General features: G+C 39.5%; 1 protein-coding gene across 1 annotated transcript; it reads right to left on the bottom strand.

Moving 5' to 3' along the window:
* Window positions 1-808: 808 nt before the first annotated feature.
* CCDC34 (coiled-coil domain containing 34) lies at window positions 809-19,310 on the bottom strand. Its single transcript, XM_065636601.1, has 6 exons — window positions 19,014-19,310; window positions 14,981-15,113; window positions 12,399-12,506; window positions 3,594-3,752; window positions 2,137-2,278; window positions 809-1,163 (listed from the first exon to the last, which is right to left on the bottom strand). The coding sequence occupies exons 1-6, from the start codon at window positions 19,205-19,207 to the stop codon at window positions 949-951; spliced, it is 951 nt and encodes a 316-aa protein (XP_065492673.1). The 5' UTR covers window positions 19,208-19,310; the 3' UTR covers window positions 809-948.
* Between the last annotated feature and the right edge of the window lie 2,385 nt (window positions 19,311-21,695).

Below are 21,695 nucleotides of genomic sequence, written 5' to 3'. Positions count from 1 at the left end.
CCCTCCATTCCAGGACCATATTTCATGGGATTTTTCCAAGCAAGCTCCTGAACAGGACAAAAACTGCTCTTCTGAAGTTCAGGCTTATGATTCTACTGTTTCCTCCTCTGAGGATCCTGAACGCCACCATCCCACAGTCACTGCAGGCAAAGCTGCCCCCAACCTTCACATCCCTCACCAGTTCTCCCTTGTTTGCACATATCAGGTCCAGCAAAGGGCCTCTCCTTGTCAGCTCCTCTCCCAGCTGTGTCAGGAAGTTCAGGAAGTTCCCAATGCTCTCCAGAAAGTCCCTGGACTGCTCGTGTCCTGCTGTGTTGTCCTTCCAACAGATTTCCAGGTGGTTCAAGTCTCCCTGTGAGACGAGGGTCTGCAAGCAGAAGGCTTCTTCCAGCTGTCTGAAGAATGTCACACGCTTCTTCCCGATGATGTGATCCATAGCAGATATCCACCACAACACTGCCCACCTTGGCCTCCCTTTAATCTTTACTCACTAGGTCTCAGCTGGCTGTCCTAGCCCTGCAACTGCACACAGGCCTTGAATTGGTCCCGCATTAAGCCAAGAATTGTTTTAAAGTCTGTAATAATTAGCATCTTTAAAATAACCCAGTAATACTGCGGCCCCAAAGAATAATCACAGAGATAAAAGAGCTCCTTCGACAACAGAAGAGGAAAGGAATAAACAAACCTGTACATTTTATTAGTATTGAGGTACAGTCCCATTACAATTGGCTAAATAGGACTTCTTTATTTTTCTTTTTATTGTTTTTTTACTAAAAAGCAACATATAAAAAACATATAAAAAAGCTGATAGGTCAGTTAGCTATAAATACAAAACATTCACAAAAATTTAAAAAAAAAAAGCAGCCTGTTTTGGACATATAACTACATATAACTTCATATTTATGGCCCAGTTCACTCAAGATCATAAGAACAGTTTTGTTTTCCATACTATAACTGCTTTCTGCACAAGGATCCAACACAACGGCTGCTCTTGGGTTTATGAATTACCATAGGCGAAGATGCACGTGACTGACAAGACACAGGTCTTTTACTCTTCTTCACAGTAGGAACATTGTCTTCTTTTGGAGGAGACATATGTACAGGTTTCCAAGGAATGGGGTTACAATATGCTGGAGCTGGATACAAGTTTCCATTAGCGCACCCTGAAACGTTTAAAAAATACACAATAACTAAAAAGGAATACTTACACTATAAGCTTTACAATGCAAGCAGGAATAATAATCATCTGGACTAACAGAAACAACAGCATCTCCAGAGGATGACAGCACAGGCACGTCACATAATTGAAATGAATCAAAGTAATGAATCTTCCACCTTTTTTTATATACCAATAAATGGCATATTCTTCATCTCTATTTAAAAAAATAGGAACGTCAAATGCTGCGAAACATTCAGAATGCTCAGTCCTTTGTATATCTAAAAGCTGTAAATGTCTACAAATTGGTTCCTCTGCATTATTTCAAAGCATTTATAACTTCCTGTCACCAAATATGCAAAGCTCACACATTTTTCCATCTTTGTTTAACTGTTATTCTCCATTTTTTTGAGGAGACAAATACAGTAATTATTCACATACTCATTAATAATCTAGGGTCCATAAGGCAATATCAGAAAACCTAAAATGCAACAGAAGGAACATGTTGCCCTGTCAGTCATTTGTCTGTAGTGAAATTTCAGTGCATACATCATATGGTTGGGTAAAACAAAGTCTGTAATATATTCTATTGCATGAACGCAACTCAGTATAGAAATGCTTTTCAAAAATCACCTAAACAAGTGATTGCGGCTGTTGGGAAGTAATGAAAGTCCAAAAAAAACCCCACAAAGGTAAAATGTATCGCCATCTACAAATGGATGTAAGCAAAAGAGCAAAGGTTGCTCACCTGCTTTATACATTTTCTTAAACCTTCAGAGCCTGGACTTCAGGTCCTAAAGTATTTTCCGTTGCTAATTCAAATAATAATTACTTTAATTCTATGAAAACAATACAGACAAAAGTGTATGTGTGTATATATATGTATGTGTATATTTAAACAAAATTTAATTATTTTACATTGATTAGAGGGAAGGAACCACAACCCTAACTCAATACATACGTGCAGTAGGAATACAAACCTGCAGACTTCCCATGTGGGAAGCCATAACCATTTAAAACAGGACGTGGTTTACTTCTGGCATTATGTAGCCATTCCTTAAAGATCTTCTCTGATCTCTCTCTCTTTTCCTGTAGTTCAGCTTCCCTTTCTTTTTCTTTCTCCTAAAAATTTTTTAAAAAACCCAAACAAAACTAAGATTCTTATAGACAAAGCACTGTACAATATACACAAAATTGTAAATAAATCTTTTGCAGATTCCAGGACTGCTGAATATACTTCCAATACAAATGTTTAGGCATGGCAGTTGGATTTAAACTCAATTCAATTGATAAGAACCTACGTAATGAAGATGTAACTATAAGAATGCACATGTTTTAAGTCTGTCTGATGACTTGAATTTTCTTGGGTTTCAGGCTCCTTGTGCTGTGCATTGTAGCGGCTCAGCAGAGACACAGAATCAGTTTGTTAAGCAGGAAATAAACACCACCAGTACAGAATATTTAAGCGTGTTTCAATTATATGGGAAATTTTGAAAAACTGCAAAATTAAGGTCACTAAGGCCTGAAAATTGATCTGATACAGCTAACGGTAGTTCAAAGTTTATCTGAATAAATTATTATATATACTTGTGAAATACTTACAAATGGGTTCTGCACTTTAAGAGCAACTGCTGTAATTAGAGGGAATATAGAGAAATTTCTCTCATCACAATCCTCCCCCACACTTAGCTACAACAGTAGTGTAGCACTCCTATGATATTACATATTCTACTGAAAAATTATACTGTAATGTTAATTAAAAGACAACCAATCAACTTCGCAGATAAGACATCTGGTCATACATTTCATAGTTTTCAGGCATAGTCATTACCAATCTGTGATACTTCAGAGGAATTCTGGATGATTCCTGCAAGCGTAGCCTTGATAGAGCATTTGTTCTAGCGAACTAGAGGACCTCAAAGCCTGTACTTTAGGAAGCTTACACTAAGAGGTCTCGTGAAGCTCAATATAAAAACAGATAGGTGATTAATTAAAATAACATTAAATTAGAACTCCTAACATCAGATTGCTACGGACAGATATGAAGAAAAACGTTTTTAATTAAAAAGATGTGCAAGTATAATAATAATAATAGTGATCCTGGGAGAAAAATCCGCATAATGCCACCTATTTTGTGTCTGGGTCACCATGCAACAGACTGAGTAATAAAGGTACACCGGGGTGGCTTGTATTTCCCTTACCGTACCACAATTGCAGTGGGTTTGCAAAGACTATTAACAAAAATGCATTAATATGCACCTTGCTTTGCTGACCATACTTCAAAGTCTTCAATGCACTAACACTACAACTTTTGCAAGTTCTTTTCATGTACAACACTGCCATCTGATAAATTCTAATCAATTTAATCAACCAGTATATTTAATAGAAGTTACAGATTAGGTAACTCTATCCAAATAAATTATTAGTTGATTAATACCTTCTCTTTCTTCTTCTTTTCTGCCTCTTCAGCTCTCTTCTTCTTTAACCATTCCTTATACTTTACTTTGGCTTTTTCTTGTAGCTGCATTTTTTCTAGTTCCCTTGTGGCTTTTTCTGCCATTTCTTTGCTCAACTTTCGTTCCCTTTCTCTTCTTTCCTACATGAAACAGAATAGAAACTTCTCAGTATATTTCAATGGGCAATTCTTTCGAGGAATACAGTTAATTTTCTTACATAATTACAAACTGTAATTTGTAAAATCATATTTTAAGCTCTTTGAAGACAGAGCCTATTAGTCACTAGATTCCAGATAAAGTAGTTTTAAACAGATAAACTTGTCACAAAACATGGTAAATAATTTACTTTCAGGACTCCTTATGCTATTATGTTTACTACTTTTTTATTTATTCAGACATTTTTTTAAAACACTTCAAACACTTCTCAATATTTCTGAGACTAAAAACCTTTCTGAAGACTGTAATTAAAAGGCAGGGAAGCTTCTTAAATTATATATCCTTAATCATAATACTTCAGATGAGTTTAGCTACCATCTAGGCTGATCCAAAGTTAAATTAGGTCCTGTGTAAACCACCATATACCACACACACTACCATGAAAGCCACAACTATTGTGAAGTTTTACTTCCAGTGAGACATCCTTAAGAGAGGGAGACTCCCCACAGAACTGCAGACTTTGCAGCTGCCTGGAAATCATTCTGCAGACAGATCAGAAATTCTCCCTTTTTTCCTGCACAGACCAGCTTTTCGTTCACAAAATTCGTGTGCACCGCATTCCCAGCTGCTTTAATAACCTGTTTCATGTCAAACGCCTGTCACCCTGCTCTTCCCAGCTTCCCCCCATCCTCATTACTTTCCCTTATACAAGTCTATCAAAAATGCTAGGAATGTGTATTTAATGTACACGTTCTTCAGTCCTCCTTCCATGTGTATATGAGGGGAGGGAAATTTCTAATTTGTTTATGCTTGGTGCAGTCAGATTGGGTTTTAAAAATTCTCTTTGATCTCATGTTCAAAACAGACATGATCTATTCACTGAACTACAAGTAAATTTCCATACGCTTTAAAATATGATTACGGGTACTACATAAATTAAGGTATTGATTGTAAAACATCCAGTTACTCATTGGAAGAAAGGCTTGTTCTCCCACCACCCCACCGAAACACATTATTAAGGAGAAGGGATACAAATCTGTCCTGCGGGTTCATCGCTCTGGGCTGTGATCCTGATCCTGTCAAACCTCGGAACCCGACGAAGCCCGGGCCAGGTCAGTATTTGGAAATTCCCACCCCAACCAAATCCAGCCGCCCCACAAAGTGGCAATGGTGACTCAGTCAGCACCATGTGTCGCACTGAGTCAATACCAACCGAAGGTTTCACCAGCAGAACTACCGACTTTTCAAGAAAAATCAGACCTACGTGTATGGGGAGAATCGTCTAATGAATTGAAAATTTGAAGAAGCATCCTGCTTTCTTCCCGACAGAAGACAGAAACATTAAATAATTTTCCAGGCAGAAAAAAGCCCAATTGCCATTGAAAAAGAGACACTATATCCAACTAGAAGCAAATTCATAAAGTAGGTATTTCTGTATTTTCATATCAACGATTAAATGAGAGCCTGGAAAGGGTAAAATGCAGAGCTGCTTTCTGTTCTGCATTTTCTATGTAGAGTGTCACTGAATAGAAATATTCCCAAAAATTCATGTTGTGGTTTATATTTTTAAGATCGTTCTCACAGCAATCCTTCCCCATTTTCTGGTCCGCAGCATGTGACATTTTTCTTTCCATAGATAAGTTACGGTTCTATTTCATAGCTGTTTGCTCTGACATCTTAGCTACCATATTCTAGCATCATTTTATGCTGACTGATGGCAAAATGTAGGAAAAGTCCACACTGCCAACATCAGAACATATACCCAAATTTCCTCATTTATCCTCATAATAATCCTGAACGTCAATCACATTTAGCAGCCTCAGAAATCTGGGTTGTTCAGCCAATTGTTATTATCTTTGCAATTTAGCCCTAGCTCAGTCACCAAGCCGAGCCCACAGAAATATCTCTTCAAACTCTCCAGAATCGGCATGTGAAAAGAAGAGGCTGGAAGGAGGTCAGTGAACCAACACGGAGCTGCAGTTGTCTAACAGCAAGCAGGTTTGCAATGACTTACTGCTCAAGTTGACACAAGTCCAAGCAAAGCCCACTGCAGCCTAGTAACTGAAGAATTTTAAGGTGGTTACATACATGGATCTTTCTCCCAAACTGTTCCTTTGACATGGGTACTCAATATACATGACAAAGTCTTAATGCACTTTGTCCCTGAAGTCTCATCATCTTCAGAAGAATGTACACGCCATGAATGCTGCTGAAATACACAAACACTCATATTTTAACCACCTGTCACCCTGAATTCCTCCTCCACAAGTCTATCTAAAACTCATTCTAACACTAACCATGAGAAATCAGTTCATTCTACTTACAGAAATCTAAAAGTAAGTCTAGATGCAATTAAGATTCTGGTACAACCTAGAATTATAAACATGGCAGTGCCCATGCACAACCTCACAGACAAGTTTTGAGTAAAGACACATCAACACTGTACTAAAGAGGGAAAAAAAAAAAAAAAAAAGCCTGTTCTGTAAAGTATTCCAGGTCTAGATGCTGAAAAACTCACAACAGACTGAAAGGAAAAAACAAACAAAACCAACCCCAAACAAACAAACAAAACAAAAGCCTCAAAACAAACAAACAATCTTATGAAATTAAGCCCAGAGTCACAAAAAAGTTTAGATATGTAAAAGCAGACTTGGGCATGTAAACAGAATATTTAAATTCTTAAATGCAAGCTGGTTTTCAAGATTGGAAAGTATTCTAGATATTTAAGCTTCCCTAACAAATACGTTTCTTGAAAGGGTTCGGTCTTGAGAAAGGTGAACATCTCAGTATCTCTTTCAAGTCTAAACTGTCAGCAAAAACCAGAGCACATCAGGTTCTACATAGAATGCAGCATCAACCAGTGCTTTGACTCAGAACAATAGTTCAGCTGTTAGAACATTAACGTAGGAGAGGGAAGATCCGGATTTCATTCCCCTTCTGCCTGGGAGGATTCAAACTAACATGTCCCACAGTGAGGAGAAGATTCCGTCCGCCAGGCTGTGGGCTGGGACAACAGGATTTTCCACCCCTTCTCTTGAAGCCGTACCACTGCTCACAAAATAATTAACAATTTCTTGGATGAAAGAAAGAGAACATGAGTGAGTGTGACTTTTTAGCTTGAAAGTCATGCTCAAACTGCTGAACAATTTGTGTTCTATATTAACAACGGTGAAATAAAATACACGTTAAAAAAAAAAATCTTTGGAGTAAGAGTTGGAATCTTCTTATAAAGGCTGTCAGTCGATAGCAAAGTAAATTATAAGGACAAAATTTTCAATGAAAAAGCATCAAAACAGAATTTTCCCATCCTGCACCTGTTTTCCATTAAAATTATATTTTTCAGTAAGTAATGGGGACTTACTGAAAGAAAAAATGAACCAAAAAAAAAGCTGAACGAAGTTCACGATTAATGCTTGCTTTGCCCATATTTAGTTTAAAGAAAAAATGAAGAGCGATACCTTATTCTCTATTCAGCAACGCAGAAAGTATTAGAAATGCTACAGTCCAATTAAGATGGGCATTAGGATAATTAGTTTCTCCAATGTAAAATGTGTAACTTCGCTGCTTGTGTTCTTAGAACTTTGCTAGATATTATATTAATATAGCGTAAAGTATTATATGCAAGACTAAGACAAGGATGTTAAAAACTTGAGCTACAGAATTCTAAGAATGAAGCAGCTTTGCAGAGTCAATACAGGTGGATTAAATATGACTGGAAGATACCATATTAAATAGAGCATAGAGGGCGGAGTGCACTGTGCTTGTGTTAATTTTTAAAATATTTAATCAAAAAGCTGTTGTCATCAGGCCCAGCCTTTAATCCTCATATTTAATCAGCATTAATTCATAAGAGGTTCTGAGTGTTACAACAAAGTTCTAAAGATTAAACAGTCACAGCAATTTACAGACACTTCACAGTTTATGCAGGCACAATGCATTTCTCAAAGCCTGTGGTACTTCTATTTGAAGGCAATTAATCAGTAATTCAGCCATTACATGTACCTTACTTAAGTGTTCAACCCCATAGTTGTTGATAGGAATGAAAGAGACTCCACATCTCCGGATCAAAAGTTCATGTAAAATAGGAAAAGAAAAATACTTGCTACTGTCAACAACAAGCTTCCTATTCTATGGCAAAACATTAGGAAATAAGTCATATACACCTGGGGTTCTTCAGATAGTCTTGTAAACACAGTGCAAGCCTTAAATGCAAATTATGCTTAGAAACTACAAAGGCAGGGGCTGGGTCCCTGTTTACACGAAGATAACAACATTTCATACGAAACTACATAAAGGTCCATAGTCAAAATCATCCTCAGTTCTTTAGAAAAATACCAGGACACTGAATAAAGGAAGAACGGGAGTCTGGAAAGACAAAGGGTTTATAAACTAAACTCTGCCTCATTCTTGGGAGATGAGGTTATAAGGGTAAAGTCCTGGAAGAATGCTACATGTGTCTTGAATTGATTAAGCCAAGGGCAAATGAGGGAAAAAACAAACAAACAGGCTTCAGACAGCAGCTTACGTATTTTCCAGAACAGAAGCTTTTCACTAGCATCTCCAGAAACTTCCACTAAGTAGAACACAATAAGTTATCAGGCAGTAGAACCAGTGCCTGGTCACACTGTGACAGAACTCAGAATTGAACGATATTGGACAAATTCTGAATAGTGGTGGTCTTCAAAGGAAACACTACAAAAGAAAGTAGGAATGAGTGATCAACTCTGATCAGCTCTGACCTCACCTATTGCTTTTTTTTTTGCATATTTTTATATCCAGCCAGAGTTTTGTTGTCACATATTAATCCATCGGAATTTAGATGAGAGAGAAAAGCCCTTGGAAGGAACCAGAAATGCAATTCCCAAATATTTTGAAGATGTTAAGCAGTTACTTCTTATCTTCCTTCTTAAACTGTAACTTACCCAAGTCTGAAAATACCTATCATCTACAGCCTGCTAAGGCGAAGAGTCACAAAACTCTCATTTATTAAGCAAGAACATACCTGACAAGACACAAAGATGCTACTATGGAGAGGAGATTTTCAAAATGTATCACACGAGTAGGTCCTGCAATCCAAATAATTCCAAGATACAGTTGTGGGGGGTGAGGTGAGGGTGGTGTTAGTTGGTGGAGAACAATGACTGAAGTTAACTGATCTGTTCAGTATCTACAAGGAGTCAATATATAAACATGAAATGATAGACTTCAAAGGTCTCTTTTTTAATGATAAATTCTAGCCATTCTCTACCTGTTGGTTTTATTTTCAATAACAAACTTCATTCCACTAAGCATGGGTCCTTTCTTGCTCTGCCTCCCCCGAAAAAAAACAAACAAAGAACTAAAAACCACATAAAGTTCCAGAACAAAGAGACACAGAGAAAATAAGCTTTCACAAGCGTTAATTCTAACCTCAAGAAATGAGACAGTAATTAAGTTTTCAATACCTATTCGTGATTTAGTTCTATGATGAGATGGGAACCAAGGATGTCAATTCCTTTCTTTTTAAGCTTCACAGTTCAGCTATGAGCTGCTTCCACAGAGCTCCCTACCAGCCTGAAGTCTAAATACAGCAATTAGCAATCAAGCAAATATTGTAACATTCCAGAAAGATTAAGACGGATTCTAATGGCTTTGCTGATCTCTGTTCAGTTCTGCATACCACTCAAATCAAGGCTACTTTAATAATGAAAATATGACACTGAACACCAGATCTGCTCGCTCAGTATTTCTAATCATGCCCACCTCATTTTAATCAATAAATCTAACATTAACCCAGAACTAAAAGTTTTGGTTACATACAAAATCATGTTGGGTTCAAGCAGATTTTCCTCTGGAATCAAAAGAACCTTTGGAGATATTTTAGAGCTAAAATATTTTGACTTATATTCCTGTCACTTGTTAAAAAAGAACAACTCTATTACAAGCCAAACCCAATTTACTGTTTGCCCACAAATGAATCAGCCTCAGGAGAGAGAGTAAGACTATTTTTGTCCAGGAGAGATCTGGTATCTTACTGAAAATTGTAAAGGCACTTGTAGAGTTGAATTTATTAAGTTCTTAATTCCTAGTGAGCTGCAAAATTTTGCCATATTTGCATGAACATATTTCACAGCTAAGAATGTTCTTTGATAGCTCATATTTCAAAATATTACTTCTAGCTCATTTGCAACCTTTAAAATCACAAAAGCTATTTACATAGAAGAATATTAAATGGCTATGATTCCTTCATTTTCAAAAATAGTTTATGTAAAATGATTTGAAGCATAAAAAAACTTCACAGCATATAGATTTAAATATATTTTAAAAAATAAAAAATGAAACTCCCAGTGAACAAAAAGGGTGTTCAAGCTTTGCTTCCTAACCTGACCCTAAAGGACTATACTTCACAGTAAGAACATCACAACTGGCATCGCCATGCAACGAAGCACAAGAAAACTGGCTTGGCATACAGAAAACCAGCAGAATTCTCCCATGCGCACATAAACGTCCTAATTCTGACAAAAATGTCACTCACATTCACAGTATGAAGATTCTTCCAGCAGTGTCTCCTGGTGCTGGATGCTCAAGAAGAAGGAAAAAGTTCCATGTATGCTCACCCATGCCTTATTTCCTTTGCCAGTCCAGTATTCAGCAGTGGGAAAGGACAAAGACTCTGGGAGATCTGAGATCCAATCCCCAAAGTACCATCTCCTGTCAAGTAAAGCATTTTCTACAGTCCACACACAGGGGCTCAGAATCAGGAACTGGATATGAAAAAGGTGAGTGCTTAGTGTGCATTTCTGTGAAGAATACTGCAAGTTTTGCTTCATCTTTTGATGCTTCTAGGAGAAAATGAGGTGAGCTTTCCCAAATATGAGATGTATACACGCTCCCCAAGAAAATCATAGCAACTGTCAGTGCTCATGGACCTAACCTTAAACTTCACGTGAAATCTTCATGCAATTTTAAACAACTTCTTAGTCACCAAACTGACATATTTATCCTCCAGTCTGTGTACAGATCTGCAGATAATCTTGTGGAAACTTGAAATGGTAAGACCTATGCAGTTAATATCCTAAAGACAGCTAAGCTTTTAAGTCCAGTTTGTTCTTGATTTGAGTGCGGTTTACAGAAAAGATGAGCCAGTGAATCATCTGATTTAAATGAAAATCAGATTACTTTTGGTAAAAGCTTGGGACGTGGCCTAAAGATGACCTTATCCTTCCAAAACATAATATGATAAAGTCCAGACACAAATATGTTTTTTTCCCCTGTCCTCTAGGCTGATGTGATTACCACAAAAAAGACCTCCTGTTCCCACTGACAATAGAAAAGAAGTTGTTAATCAGTAAATCCACAAAGACAAAGGTCTTTGGAGGACAGAAATAGGTAGAAGTTTGCAGAAGCTGGAAGACAGAGAAATGGGAGGTGGCAGGAGAGAGAACAACTTTAAACTGTGAACAATTTTAACTGGCAGTCCAAACTCTTTCAAGCCAATGAACAGTCAAAGACATCTATAATTTAATTTGCATTTTAGAAGAGAAAAATAGCACTGTTTGTGTTGAATAATAAATGTACTTTTTGCTGTGTACTTCAATAAGGAAAGAAGCTTCCTACAGCATAATAAACGCTTAAAGCAGCATTGCTTTTGGGGCGGCTTCATGCCAGTCATCCAGTTACCATTAAGACTAAGAGCAATTAGGTTAGATCCAAGCACAGGTTACTCTGGTGGTTCTGGACTGAATCTGAAGGAAGGTTCTGCAGTGATGAAGACAAACATATGAGGTCTGGATATCTAGCCCAGTTGGTGCCATTTTTAATCAATTTTCATCTGATTTTATTCAGAACCAGAAGTACAGAACAGTAAGCAACTGGTATTGCTATAGACTATAAGACAACGAACGCACGTGCCCACAAACTACCAGGGGCTCAACAAGCCCAAGCCTCACAAACATTCCCATTTTGCCACCCAGTACACGTGGTTGCTTTGTGTGACACAGAGCTATACACTGCCCACTGAGGTCAGGATTCTGTCTCCTGACCCTGGACTCAAGCATCCCTCTCAAGAGAACTTAAAAAAATTTTGATCCCTCTCAGAAATGACCTTTTGGATGAAGGAATTCACTACTGCTAACTGTGGTGTACTGAGAATTTCCTGAATCTGGCCTCACACCTCAATTATCCCTCTAAACTCTACCATACTATTTGCCTGTCCACAGTGGTACTTAACTAAATCCTTCTTGGGGCTCTACTTGCTGTACAAGACATTGCAGTCAGTTAAGATGTACATTTTACCCAAAATGCTTGGGCATTGACCCTAAGAAGTCAGAAAGAGCAGGGTATACTGCAGACCAGAGCCCCAGCTATAATTAGCAGAAAGCTAATATAAGATAATTGTCAGTTATCTGGCTACTCAGCAAACAAATCTCTTTATACCTTATAAAAAAAACCAAAAACAACAAAAAAACCCCCAAACAAACGGTCTTGGAAAAATGTTTCACTATGTTGGAGTGGTTTTATAATTTTCAATTAAAACAGCCATTCATTCAGCAAACTAAAAATATGGTTGTCCAAATAGTCTATGTAAATTTTACATAGGTTTACTTAAGCATGGTATATGCTAGAATATTTGCAGCTAAAGCAATGTTTACCTCTTCCCTTTTTTTTTGTACCCATTCCTTGTGCTTCTCTTCAGCTATCCTTTTCCTCCTTTCACATTCTTGGTTTTGCTTCATCTTCTCAAGCTGTGTATTCATTTCCTAATTAAAGAAAAAGTGTACATCTTAAATCTGTGGGGATCATCTGCACCAATACACTCAACACTGGAAAGAGTGCTGCAGTTAATGCAATGTATGCATTCCATTTTGACATTTTTCCTTCATTAAGAGTTTGGAAAAGATGAGTGACAACACAAATATGATGAAACACAATCAATGGAAATTTATGATTTTTAGAATATGAACTGAAAATAATTATATTAATTGGGCTTCGGAAACAATTCAATGTAAGAAATCATTCCTCAGCTTATTTAAATGCCCCTTCAGTCAGTGGAATCTTAATTTGCAGCAGAACTTTTCTACAATACTTGAAATTTACACAGTGTACTGCTCTGCATTAAGGAAGGCATCAAAAGCTAAGTGAAATATTACTTGTGATTTTTAGTACCAGAACTACAGGAACTTCAGGGCTTAACCCAAAGCTTATTAAAGACAAAATTATTACAGATTTTAGCAAATGTTGAAACAGGAGTTTTATCCTGAAGAGAAGAAATTCTGAAGTATCTTTATAGCACATACAGTATATATGCAATCACTTATATCTCCCCAAAGAAATTAATTGATAAAGAAAAAACACGACTAAGATGAAAATTTGAGATGTCTAGCTTCTCTAACAGTAGCATTGGCAAAAAGTGCTATTTTTCAATGAAAATTCATACCTTCAAACATAGATAGATGGAATTATTTCTATGAAACTGATTTTATGGTCCCTATGCTGCAGTCTCAGAGAGAACCCCCTTTTCTTCTGATGCTGAGTTTGAATTTATTAAGACATCAAGAAAAAAGAAGAGCCTACAGCGAGCTCAAAGAAAACACTCACAATACAGGTATAGTCTGAAAATACAGTTGTTCCTGTATTGAGGCAAAGTTAGAGCAACTAACACCTCCTTGACTTCTGAGACATTTGGGTTGCAGGGATGCTGGCTTCTGTACAAGGTGACAGCACCGTCAGAACCTCCAAAGACCCAACCACAATCGCTCCAAATGTTCATCCGCATTTCCAATGTTCAGGGCAGACTTGGTGCTGCTGTCAGTAAAAGATTTGGGGCTTCACAGCTGCTTCTTAGATACTTTTTATATGTAAATGTAATAATACATTTTTATATCACAATCATGTTTTGTTCTCTTCTGGCATATTACAAAAAGGTTGGTTGTATTTTTTCTCCTGATATAAGCTATATGAGTTGACATCTAATGTTTTCAAAATCCTACAAATTAAAAATAAATGCTTACCTATTCCACCAATTTCTACGGGGCTTTAAGTAATGCTTGTCCCACGACTGCTCTTAACATATATTTAAGAGAGACACCTTCTAGATCACATTTAGTACTGTATAAATGCTATTGTGCGATACACAGAATAAATTGCTTTGGTTCTTCATCAAGACCACACGAGAAGTCCGCACACAAATCTCATTTTCTGCATGACACCAGAAATTACTTTGGCTCATTTTTTGTACTTAAAAATCAAAATAGGGATAGACAATTACCGAACTGGAATCTAAAGGGAAAGCCACGAATTTTGTGGTGAACAGATTAGAACAGATTCAGATCAGAACAGATGAACAGATCAGAGCATATTCCTCAAGTTTAGCAAAAGATTTTGGTGTAAAGCTGACCTCTAAAACACTGTTCCAGAACCTTCCAGAGGTGGGTGTTTTATAAACAGCATGAGGCAGCCCACATAAAACAGCTGTATGTTATATTCACGTTACAGATGTGGTGAAGCACAGAAAGCTTAGAATGTTGCTCAAGGTCAAACAGTAAATCAGTAACTAAAGTGAGAAGTGATCTAACTTTGATGTGATTGTTCTAACCACTACCAAATACTTCCAATTTGATTTTAAACAACAGTATCGTTTAATCAACTGCAACTACAAACATATTAATCAAGGAAAGATATAGCACTCTCACTTAATTCTGCCTCAGTATTCAGGAACTGTTCATTTGCGAAGGAGAAAAAGATGGAAGGAGAGAAAAAAAATGCTGGACTAGGGAAATCTCTCCTGGGAAAGGACATCAAATAGTTGTATAATTACACACTAAATGGGTAATGACACTTTGCCTCATATCTAACCAAGTAGCCTGTCATACTTACACCCAGCACACGCCCTGTTGTGTTTTACTACCTACATGCAGGCGTATGTACCCATGATCAAAATCAAGGTATCAATTATATAAATGTTCTAATCCTTTAAACTCGAACCATTACCTGAGAGATTGAAAAGCACAATATTATACAGCACCACTTCAGCAAAGCATAACATTTAGCTATATAGAATGCATGCAGTACGAATCATGTCAACATTGTCAAACACAAACACTATGGAGGCCAAAGACACCAAAAAAAGTGGACAAAACTACTTGCATTTCCGCAACCAAAACAAAACAATCCTGTGTTTTCGTGCTTGCTGTCTTCTATTAGACTTAACATAATGTTAATTGAATGTATTCACCTCTGCAGCTCTAGCTTGTAAGCGGGCACGTAGCTCCTTTTCTTTGCCAATGAACCATTCTTCCCATGGTGAAAGGTTATCTTTCAAAGGTGACTCTTTTTCCCCCTCTGCTATTTCAGAGTCTTCAGACTTCCTGAATTAAAAATGAGAAATGTAAAATAATATTTCCTATAATATATTTGACTGAAAAGTTAAGCACCGCTACGGCCTTGAAAAATGACATTTCACGGTATATTGTGACAACAATTACATTATTTTTCTACTTGCTTAGTAATCTCCAGAATGGATAAATAACATTTATAGAGTACCTCTGACCACCCCCCTTATGTTTTACTAATGAAACTCTAGCTTGTCAGTGAAACTATAGAACAGATTCAAGCATTACCTTTTATGAACTAAACAAAAACTAACACTAGAAACACCAAAGTGTCACCTTCCTTCTCACATACGGAAAGCGAGGAGAATCGGAGATTTTACATTCACATCCTGCCCTTGGTCACTGAGAGGCCCCATGTATCAAGTGGCCTTTAGCTTGAGCAAAGGATAATCAAGAATATTGTTTCTTCGAGTCCTATGGAATTGGATTCAAGATATCAAGCAACCTCAGCATTAAGAATCCATTCACTCTAATAGGTAAAGTTTTCCACCCTAAAAAGCTTTCACAGGAAACATAATTAAGAAATATGGCTTGTGTACAATAGTTGTTATTATACAAGGTTCTATTAGGCTTAATAGGATACCTTGCATAACTCATAACTTCTTTACTCATTAATAATTCAACAATCCTATCCCCAGGCCAGAAATATCTTTTATAATATTCTATACACGTACTACCTCATAAGTAAGACAGTATACTAGGCTCTAAGTCAACGAGAATTGAAAATATGCCAATAGATTGCTTTATAAGATTTCTTCATAAGATTTCTTCTACCTTATACAGAATTTTTTATAAACAAAGCAGTGAAACCAGACTTCACATCAGTATCTTATATGGACATACGGGCTCTAGAAATACCTGCCTACCTACACACTTCACTACAGTGAGTAATTCTGTTTGCTGAATTCAAGCTACAGAAGAGGCATCCAAACAAGCATATTATACTAATACTCCTGAAATATATCTTTTAAGCATGAGATATCTGTTTCTATCAATATAGAAGTATTACATGTTCACAGGGAACAGCGTTGCAAAACGTTTTACATCCCATTAATCTTTAGAATATACTTCTGCGATGCAAAGCATTTGGGGACAACGTCAACGCTAAGGAGTTTTGTCCTACTCTTCTCCATTTTTGTTCCCTGCATGGGTGTGCGCTAACATACTGTTCATGCTGTGACATGTCCAGGGGATCTGATTCACGCTGAAACTACCCTGGAAAGGGGTTGTTTTCCCCACACAGAATCAGCTCCCAACCCTCTTTATGCTGTGCTGGCACAGAGATGTAGCACAACGGGACAGACAGGACACCCTGACACACAGACAACGCACGGACAGGAGCAACACAGGCCAAGCAACGCCCAGGCCCAGCGGTGTCCAACACCTTCTGCTGCACCCCAGGCCATTTACAGCATTAACACAGACCAAAATTTAACAGAGACGGTTTTTAAACAGGTACATGTAATGAGGGATGCAACTTAAGAATGCCTAATAACACATCCTGTTAGAAAATAACTCTCTGAAACTTTATTAAAGATAAGGATAAAAGTATTATGCATTCAAATTCAGGAAACCAACACAACTTTGTCCAGACTTGACATTTTGGGCAGGGAAACTTCCTCGACACATTCTTTTGCTATGCGCGATTTGCATTATGGCACTTTGTACTAGAATAGCGCTGACGTGTTAGACCAACCTGAGAAAAAGTAGTAAGGAGAAGGAATGAATTCAGAAAAACACTATGTGTTTTCTTGTATCTGTAATTACAAAGTTCAAGCTGTCTCAAAAAATAATCCACAGTAATAAACTAAACACTTAATGTATACAAGTAAGAAATAACAGAAAATGAAGTTTAAGCAGAGGAAAACACAAGCTGAATATGAAGAATTGTTGAACACTTATCCTCTTCTGCAGTACTGTGTCTAAAGCTCTCAGACTGCACCGGAGCATGGACTGGAACCCAGCCCTTCCCAGTGGCGTCCCAGCCCCAGCCGCACTCTCCCTGGCACAGCGATCGTGTATTTTGAGCCACACAGACCTTGAATTTCATGGGACAATTTTCTAAAACGCTAGCACGCTCATAACTACGACCTTCCTCAGAAGAACTAAAATAACAGACTTCTCAAAGCACCACATTCTCAAGCGCACGTTTGTATTTAAGCGTCTTAAATCAAATTAGATACATCTGGCATTAGAAGTCTGATTAATAGAAAACACTGAGATTATCATTCACCATACAGTCACTTAAGTCACACCATCAAACGTAACACTGATCTGTAATGAAAGTATGAAAATGCCTAACATCATTTCACAAGGCCTTGTTTTCAGCTCTTCTCTTTTGCAAATACTGTATTTCCCACATTAAAAGTCTGCCTCCAGCTAATTTTTGTGCAGTTTTAAGAGAACAACAACAACAAAAAGACTCTTTGAGAGTGTGTGCATATGTGGGAGGGCTAGTGGCTGTACAAGAAGTGTTTTTTGTTATTATAACTTTGAGATCTTGGCAGTTATATGCGGAAGCTGCTGTATGAACATTTGGTAGACACTTATTACAAAACAGCAGCAGTATTATTCGGATGCAGTGTATGCATGAGTGAAGTTATACTGTGCCCGCAGAGTTTAATAAGATTGTTCCAGCTCAGGCCCTAACAGAGGTTGCCTTCAGTTACATCTTCCCACTGCAGGGAATACTGCAGCAACAGACCCCAAAACTGACAGCTGTTTCAAGTATAGTGTCAAGCTGCGAAGACACATAATAGCTTGAAATGAGTGCTATAGAACTTCAAGGTGGTGAAGAGAATTGCATATTAGGAAGGAGTAAAAGGAGAGGCAACAGAAAACCTGGAACAGGAGGGACCATAAACAGGCTAATACCCTTCTCACTCTAAAGCAGGGATGTCAAACTCATTTTCACGGGGGGCCACATCAGCCTTGTGGTCGCCTTCAAAGAGCCAAGTGTAATTTTAGGACTGTATAAATGTAGAAGTCCTAAAATCACATTCAGCCCTTTGAAGGCAACCGCGTGGCTGACATGGCCCCCAGTGAAAATGAGTTCGACACTCCTGCTCTAAAGCTTCTCTTTCTGATTACATTTAAACACTTTTCCTGGACTTCTAGCAACTTTTTCAAGAAATGCATGCAAGGAAAGTTCAGTGTGGCCCATACTCCTCCAGTCCATCTTGGGAGGGGTGTACTGTTCTCCACGGGAGTCTGAGAACCACACTGGAACCCTGCACTCCCACGGGGCTCACCTGTCCTTCCCCTACCCACCAGCACTTGCTGTTGGATGTAAGTGTCTTGCTGGTTACATCCTCCACCAGTTACTGCACAGATCTGCAAACTTTCCATTGCAAAGGTCATATTCCAGAATGAGAAACGCACTCCCCGCTCTTCCCTCTTCTATTTTAAAGGGAAGAATAAAAAGTATTTATTCTCCTGTCGAGCAGAGGAGATCCTAAGGGAAAGAAGACATATTAAGTTTGCATATAATTAATAGGGAATGAAATTAAGCCATAGGAAGAACTGTGCGATGCATACACACAAAACTGACTTTGGATGTAGCAGAATAGCCCTTTAGTCTCTAAGAATATTTGAAGAGATGACAGGAATGGCTGAAGCTTTTTAACTGGCAAAGACCCTGAGGTTCAGGTCAACAGCTTATCGATATTCTACAAACCCATGAAAATACTCAACTGCTCACAGAAAATATTGCCGTAACCTGTGACCTCCCAGAATAGCCGAAAAGGGAACGAGGCGCCTAAAGCAGTTATGTATATAGATAAAACTATATTTAGAGGAAATAATCGTTAAGCCTCAGGCGCAGGGAGGCCAGGCCGGAGTGCGGCCCCTCAGGCCGGGCCCAGCCGCCGGGGTTACCTATGGCCTCGCCGGCTCCGGGAGCCCGCCGCCCGCTCCTCCTCCTCCTCCTGGCCGCTCGGGGAGCTGGGGCGGGACGCGGGGGAGCAGCCGGAGGGACTGAGGGGTTCCTCGCCCTCGGAGCTGGCGGAGGACGGCGGGCTGGGGCGGGCGGCCCTCCTCCTCCTGCCGCGGGGCCGGGCGCCGCTGCTCATCCCGGCGGTTACCGGCAGACAACGGCGGTTACCGGCAGACAACGGCGGTTACCGGCATCCTCAGCCCGCCCGCCACCACACGGCAGCGCGCGGCGCGGAGCGGCCCGCTCTCCCGGCGGCCCCCGCGGCTTCTCCCCGCCCCCGCTGCCGCCATGGCAACCGGAACGCCGCGCCAGCCAATCGCCTCGCCCGCCAATCGCCGCTCCGCCAATCGCCGCGCTCGCCCGCAGCACGCGCCGCGGCCCGCCCCTCCCGCCGGACGGCCGCCTCCCTGCGGCCGCCACGGCGGGAGCGCTGAGGGAGCGCCCGGGGGGAAACCCCGGGAAAATGGGCGGTCGGAACCGGCGGCCGCTGGTTTCGTGTGGCCCGGTGAGGTCCTCCCAGCACACGCTGTGCCAGGACGAGGGAGGAACCGCGGCCCGGGGAGAGCTGCAGGCCCTGCAACCGCCCCCCACGGCCGTCACTGACACTCGTGTGCTGACTTATATGAGCTCTTTACAGTTGTTCTTTCGCACTGAATAACATTTTTGCACTCTTACCGGTTCAATAAACAGGACCCAGCAACCTCATCTGCGCGAGGTTCCAACGTGTCAGAAGATGGCAGCTTGGACACCTTCTAACAGCCCAAAGTTCGTAATCTTATACTGAACTGCACCATCCCACTTCAGTCCCTACAATCGGAATCTTGTTGCTGATTTAAAGTCCATACACGTCTGCTAGTATGATCATAGAATCAGTCTGGCTGGCAGAGACTCTTAGGATCATTCAGTCCAACCGTAACACAACTGGCATGAAGCATGTCCCCAAGAGCGTCCTTTCCCTTCCCTCCTATCAGTTAATTCTCCAGAGTCTCTAACTATTTGCTCTAAATAAAACAGATTTGTTTGTTTGCTTGTTTTTAAATACACTGCTGTCTTTTCCCATTCGCCACCAGATACTTTGTCAATATTCCCTCAGGGTTCCAAATCCTGGGATCGCAGTCCCTCTTTGCTGCTGATGTTGGGCCGCCCTGACCACCTCTTAGCCAAATCTTTAAGCAGGATCACCAAAGCTTTTAATTGCCATTGAATCTCATCTACCAAGGCGATAATTGCTGACAAGCAGTGGGTAGATTTCTATAACTTCGAGTTATTTTGCTGTGGCTGACTGAGCAGAAGCGTTCCTGATGCTAACGTGAGATACAAAACTTTGAAGGTGATTGTGAATTTGGTTGCTCTATTGATGTAATTGTTCTTATTAAGAATCTGCAGGTAACTGAGTTTAAGAAGAAACACGGTTGCGTAGGCAAATCTAAAAATTAGCAACAGTATTTAAAATGCTGTCTAAAATGGGAAAGTCATCTGTGGCATTTAACTTGCCATAAAAACTGAATTTCAGTGGCTCGATATAAAAAAGCCATGAAACCTACACAAGCATTACGTGTGCCTAGATACCACCTGAAACGAGTGCCACGAGGCAGGAGACATTTCAATGCCATCATTAACTCAGTGATCACACCGGGAAATTCTGAGACAGGCTGTTTGGTGTTTGCCTACATCGCTCTGCAGCAAATTGGTATTTGCGATGTTAAAATAACTCTAGCCTTTTGCAGCAGATTGTTGAGCTGATCGTCATCAAATAAAGATTCAAGTATTACTAGCTACAGTCACTAACAGGCAACAAATTACACCTGTTAAATTAATTTAAGCTGATTATTCAGGTATTAGAAACAACGTAATAATACCATTAGAACTTAAATTTCATGCCAAGTAAAGTCACAACAAAAAGAAAATTTCAAATCAGATTGGATTCTTAGGATACCAGGTGCACAAGGCAATGCCTCAGCTTTGTTAAACACAAACTGTCTGTGGTTTTACCCGAACGTCTGTGTCCAGGATGGCCAGAAATTCTGAGACGGGCGTCTCAAGGCAAAGCAGCAGCCAGCTGCAGTCTTGCCAAAGACACCGATATTTGAGGCTCTCTCTTCCCTCCCTATATTATTATACAGAATAAGATAATTCCTTGAGGACTGGAAAACAAGAATAACATTTACCTTTACAAGGGGAAAGTGACCATTGCCATCCCACTCCTGGTTTCAGCCTTGCTTCCTGAAAAGCAGATTGGGCAAACAGCTTTTATTAGCAAACCTTAGTATTGTGACAAGGGACCAGAGTTTATGCATCACGACTGTCCACACAGAGGGCAGCAAAAGCCAGGTCACTTTTTGGGGAGTTAAAGCATTGTTACTGGAATGGCAGAAGCATCCAACTTCGAACAGAAGTATAAAGTAATATTGTTGTTATGCCCCTTCTTACTGTTCTGTCCAACTTGTCAAGCCAGCTCCAGTCACTGTGCCCTGGTTTATACAGGCAAAGAAAGAGCTCAAACAATGTCATTTTGCAAAATATGACTGAAAAAACAATCCTGCAGGTTCAGGTACACAACTCCTGTGGCCACGGGAGGACTGACAAGCAGACAAATGACACATTACAAGGACACGCTTCACAGC

This window comes from Caloenas nicobarica, chromosome 5 (assembly GCF_036013445.1).
Source record: "Caloenas nicobarica isolate bCalNic1 chromosome 5, bCalNic1.hap1, whole genome shotgun sequence".
NCBI lineage: Eukaryota > Metazoa > Chordata > Aves > Columbiformes > Columbidae > Caloenas > Caloenas nicobarica.
Note: the sequence above shows the minus strand (reverse complement) of the source record. Positions and strands in the feature narration are given on the sequence as shown.

Excerpts from the sequence above, each read along its gene's own strand:
- CCDC34 (XM_065636601.1), bottom strand. The coding sequence starts at position 19,207 with ATGAGCAGCGGCGCCCGGCCCCGCGGCAGGAGGAGGAGGGCCGCCCGC. Across the intron at positions 15,114-19,013 it reads CGGAGCCGGCGAGGCCATAG|GAAGTCTGAAGACTCTGAAA; the intron begins GTAACCCCGGCG and ends TTTTTAATTCAG. Across the intron at positions 12,507-14,980 it reads TACAAGCTAGAGCTGCAGAG|GAAATGAATACACAGCTTGA; the intron begins GTGAATACATTC and ends TTCTTTAATTAG.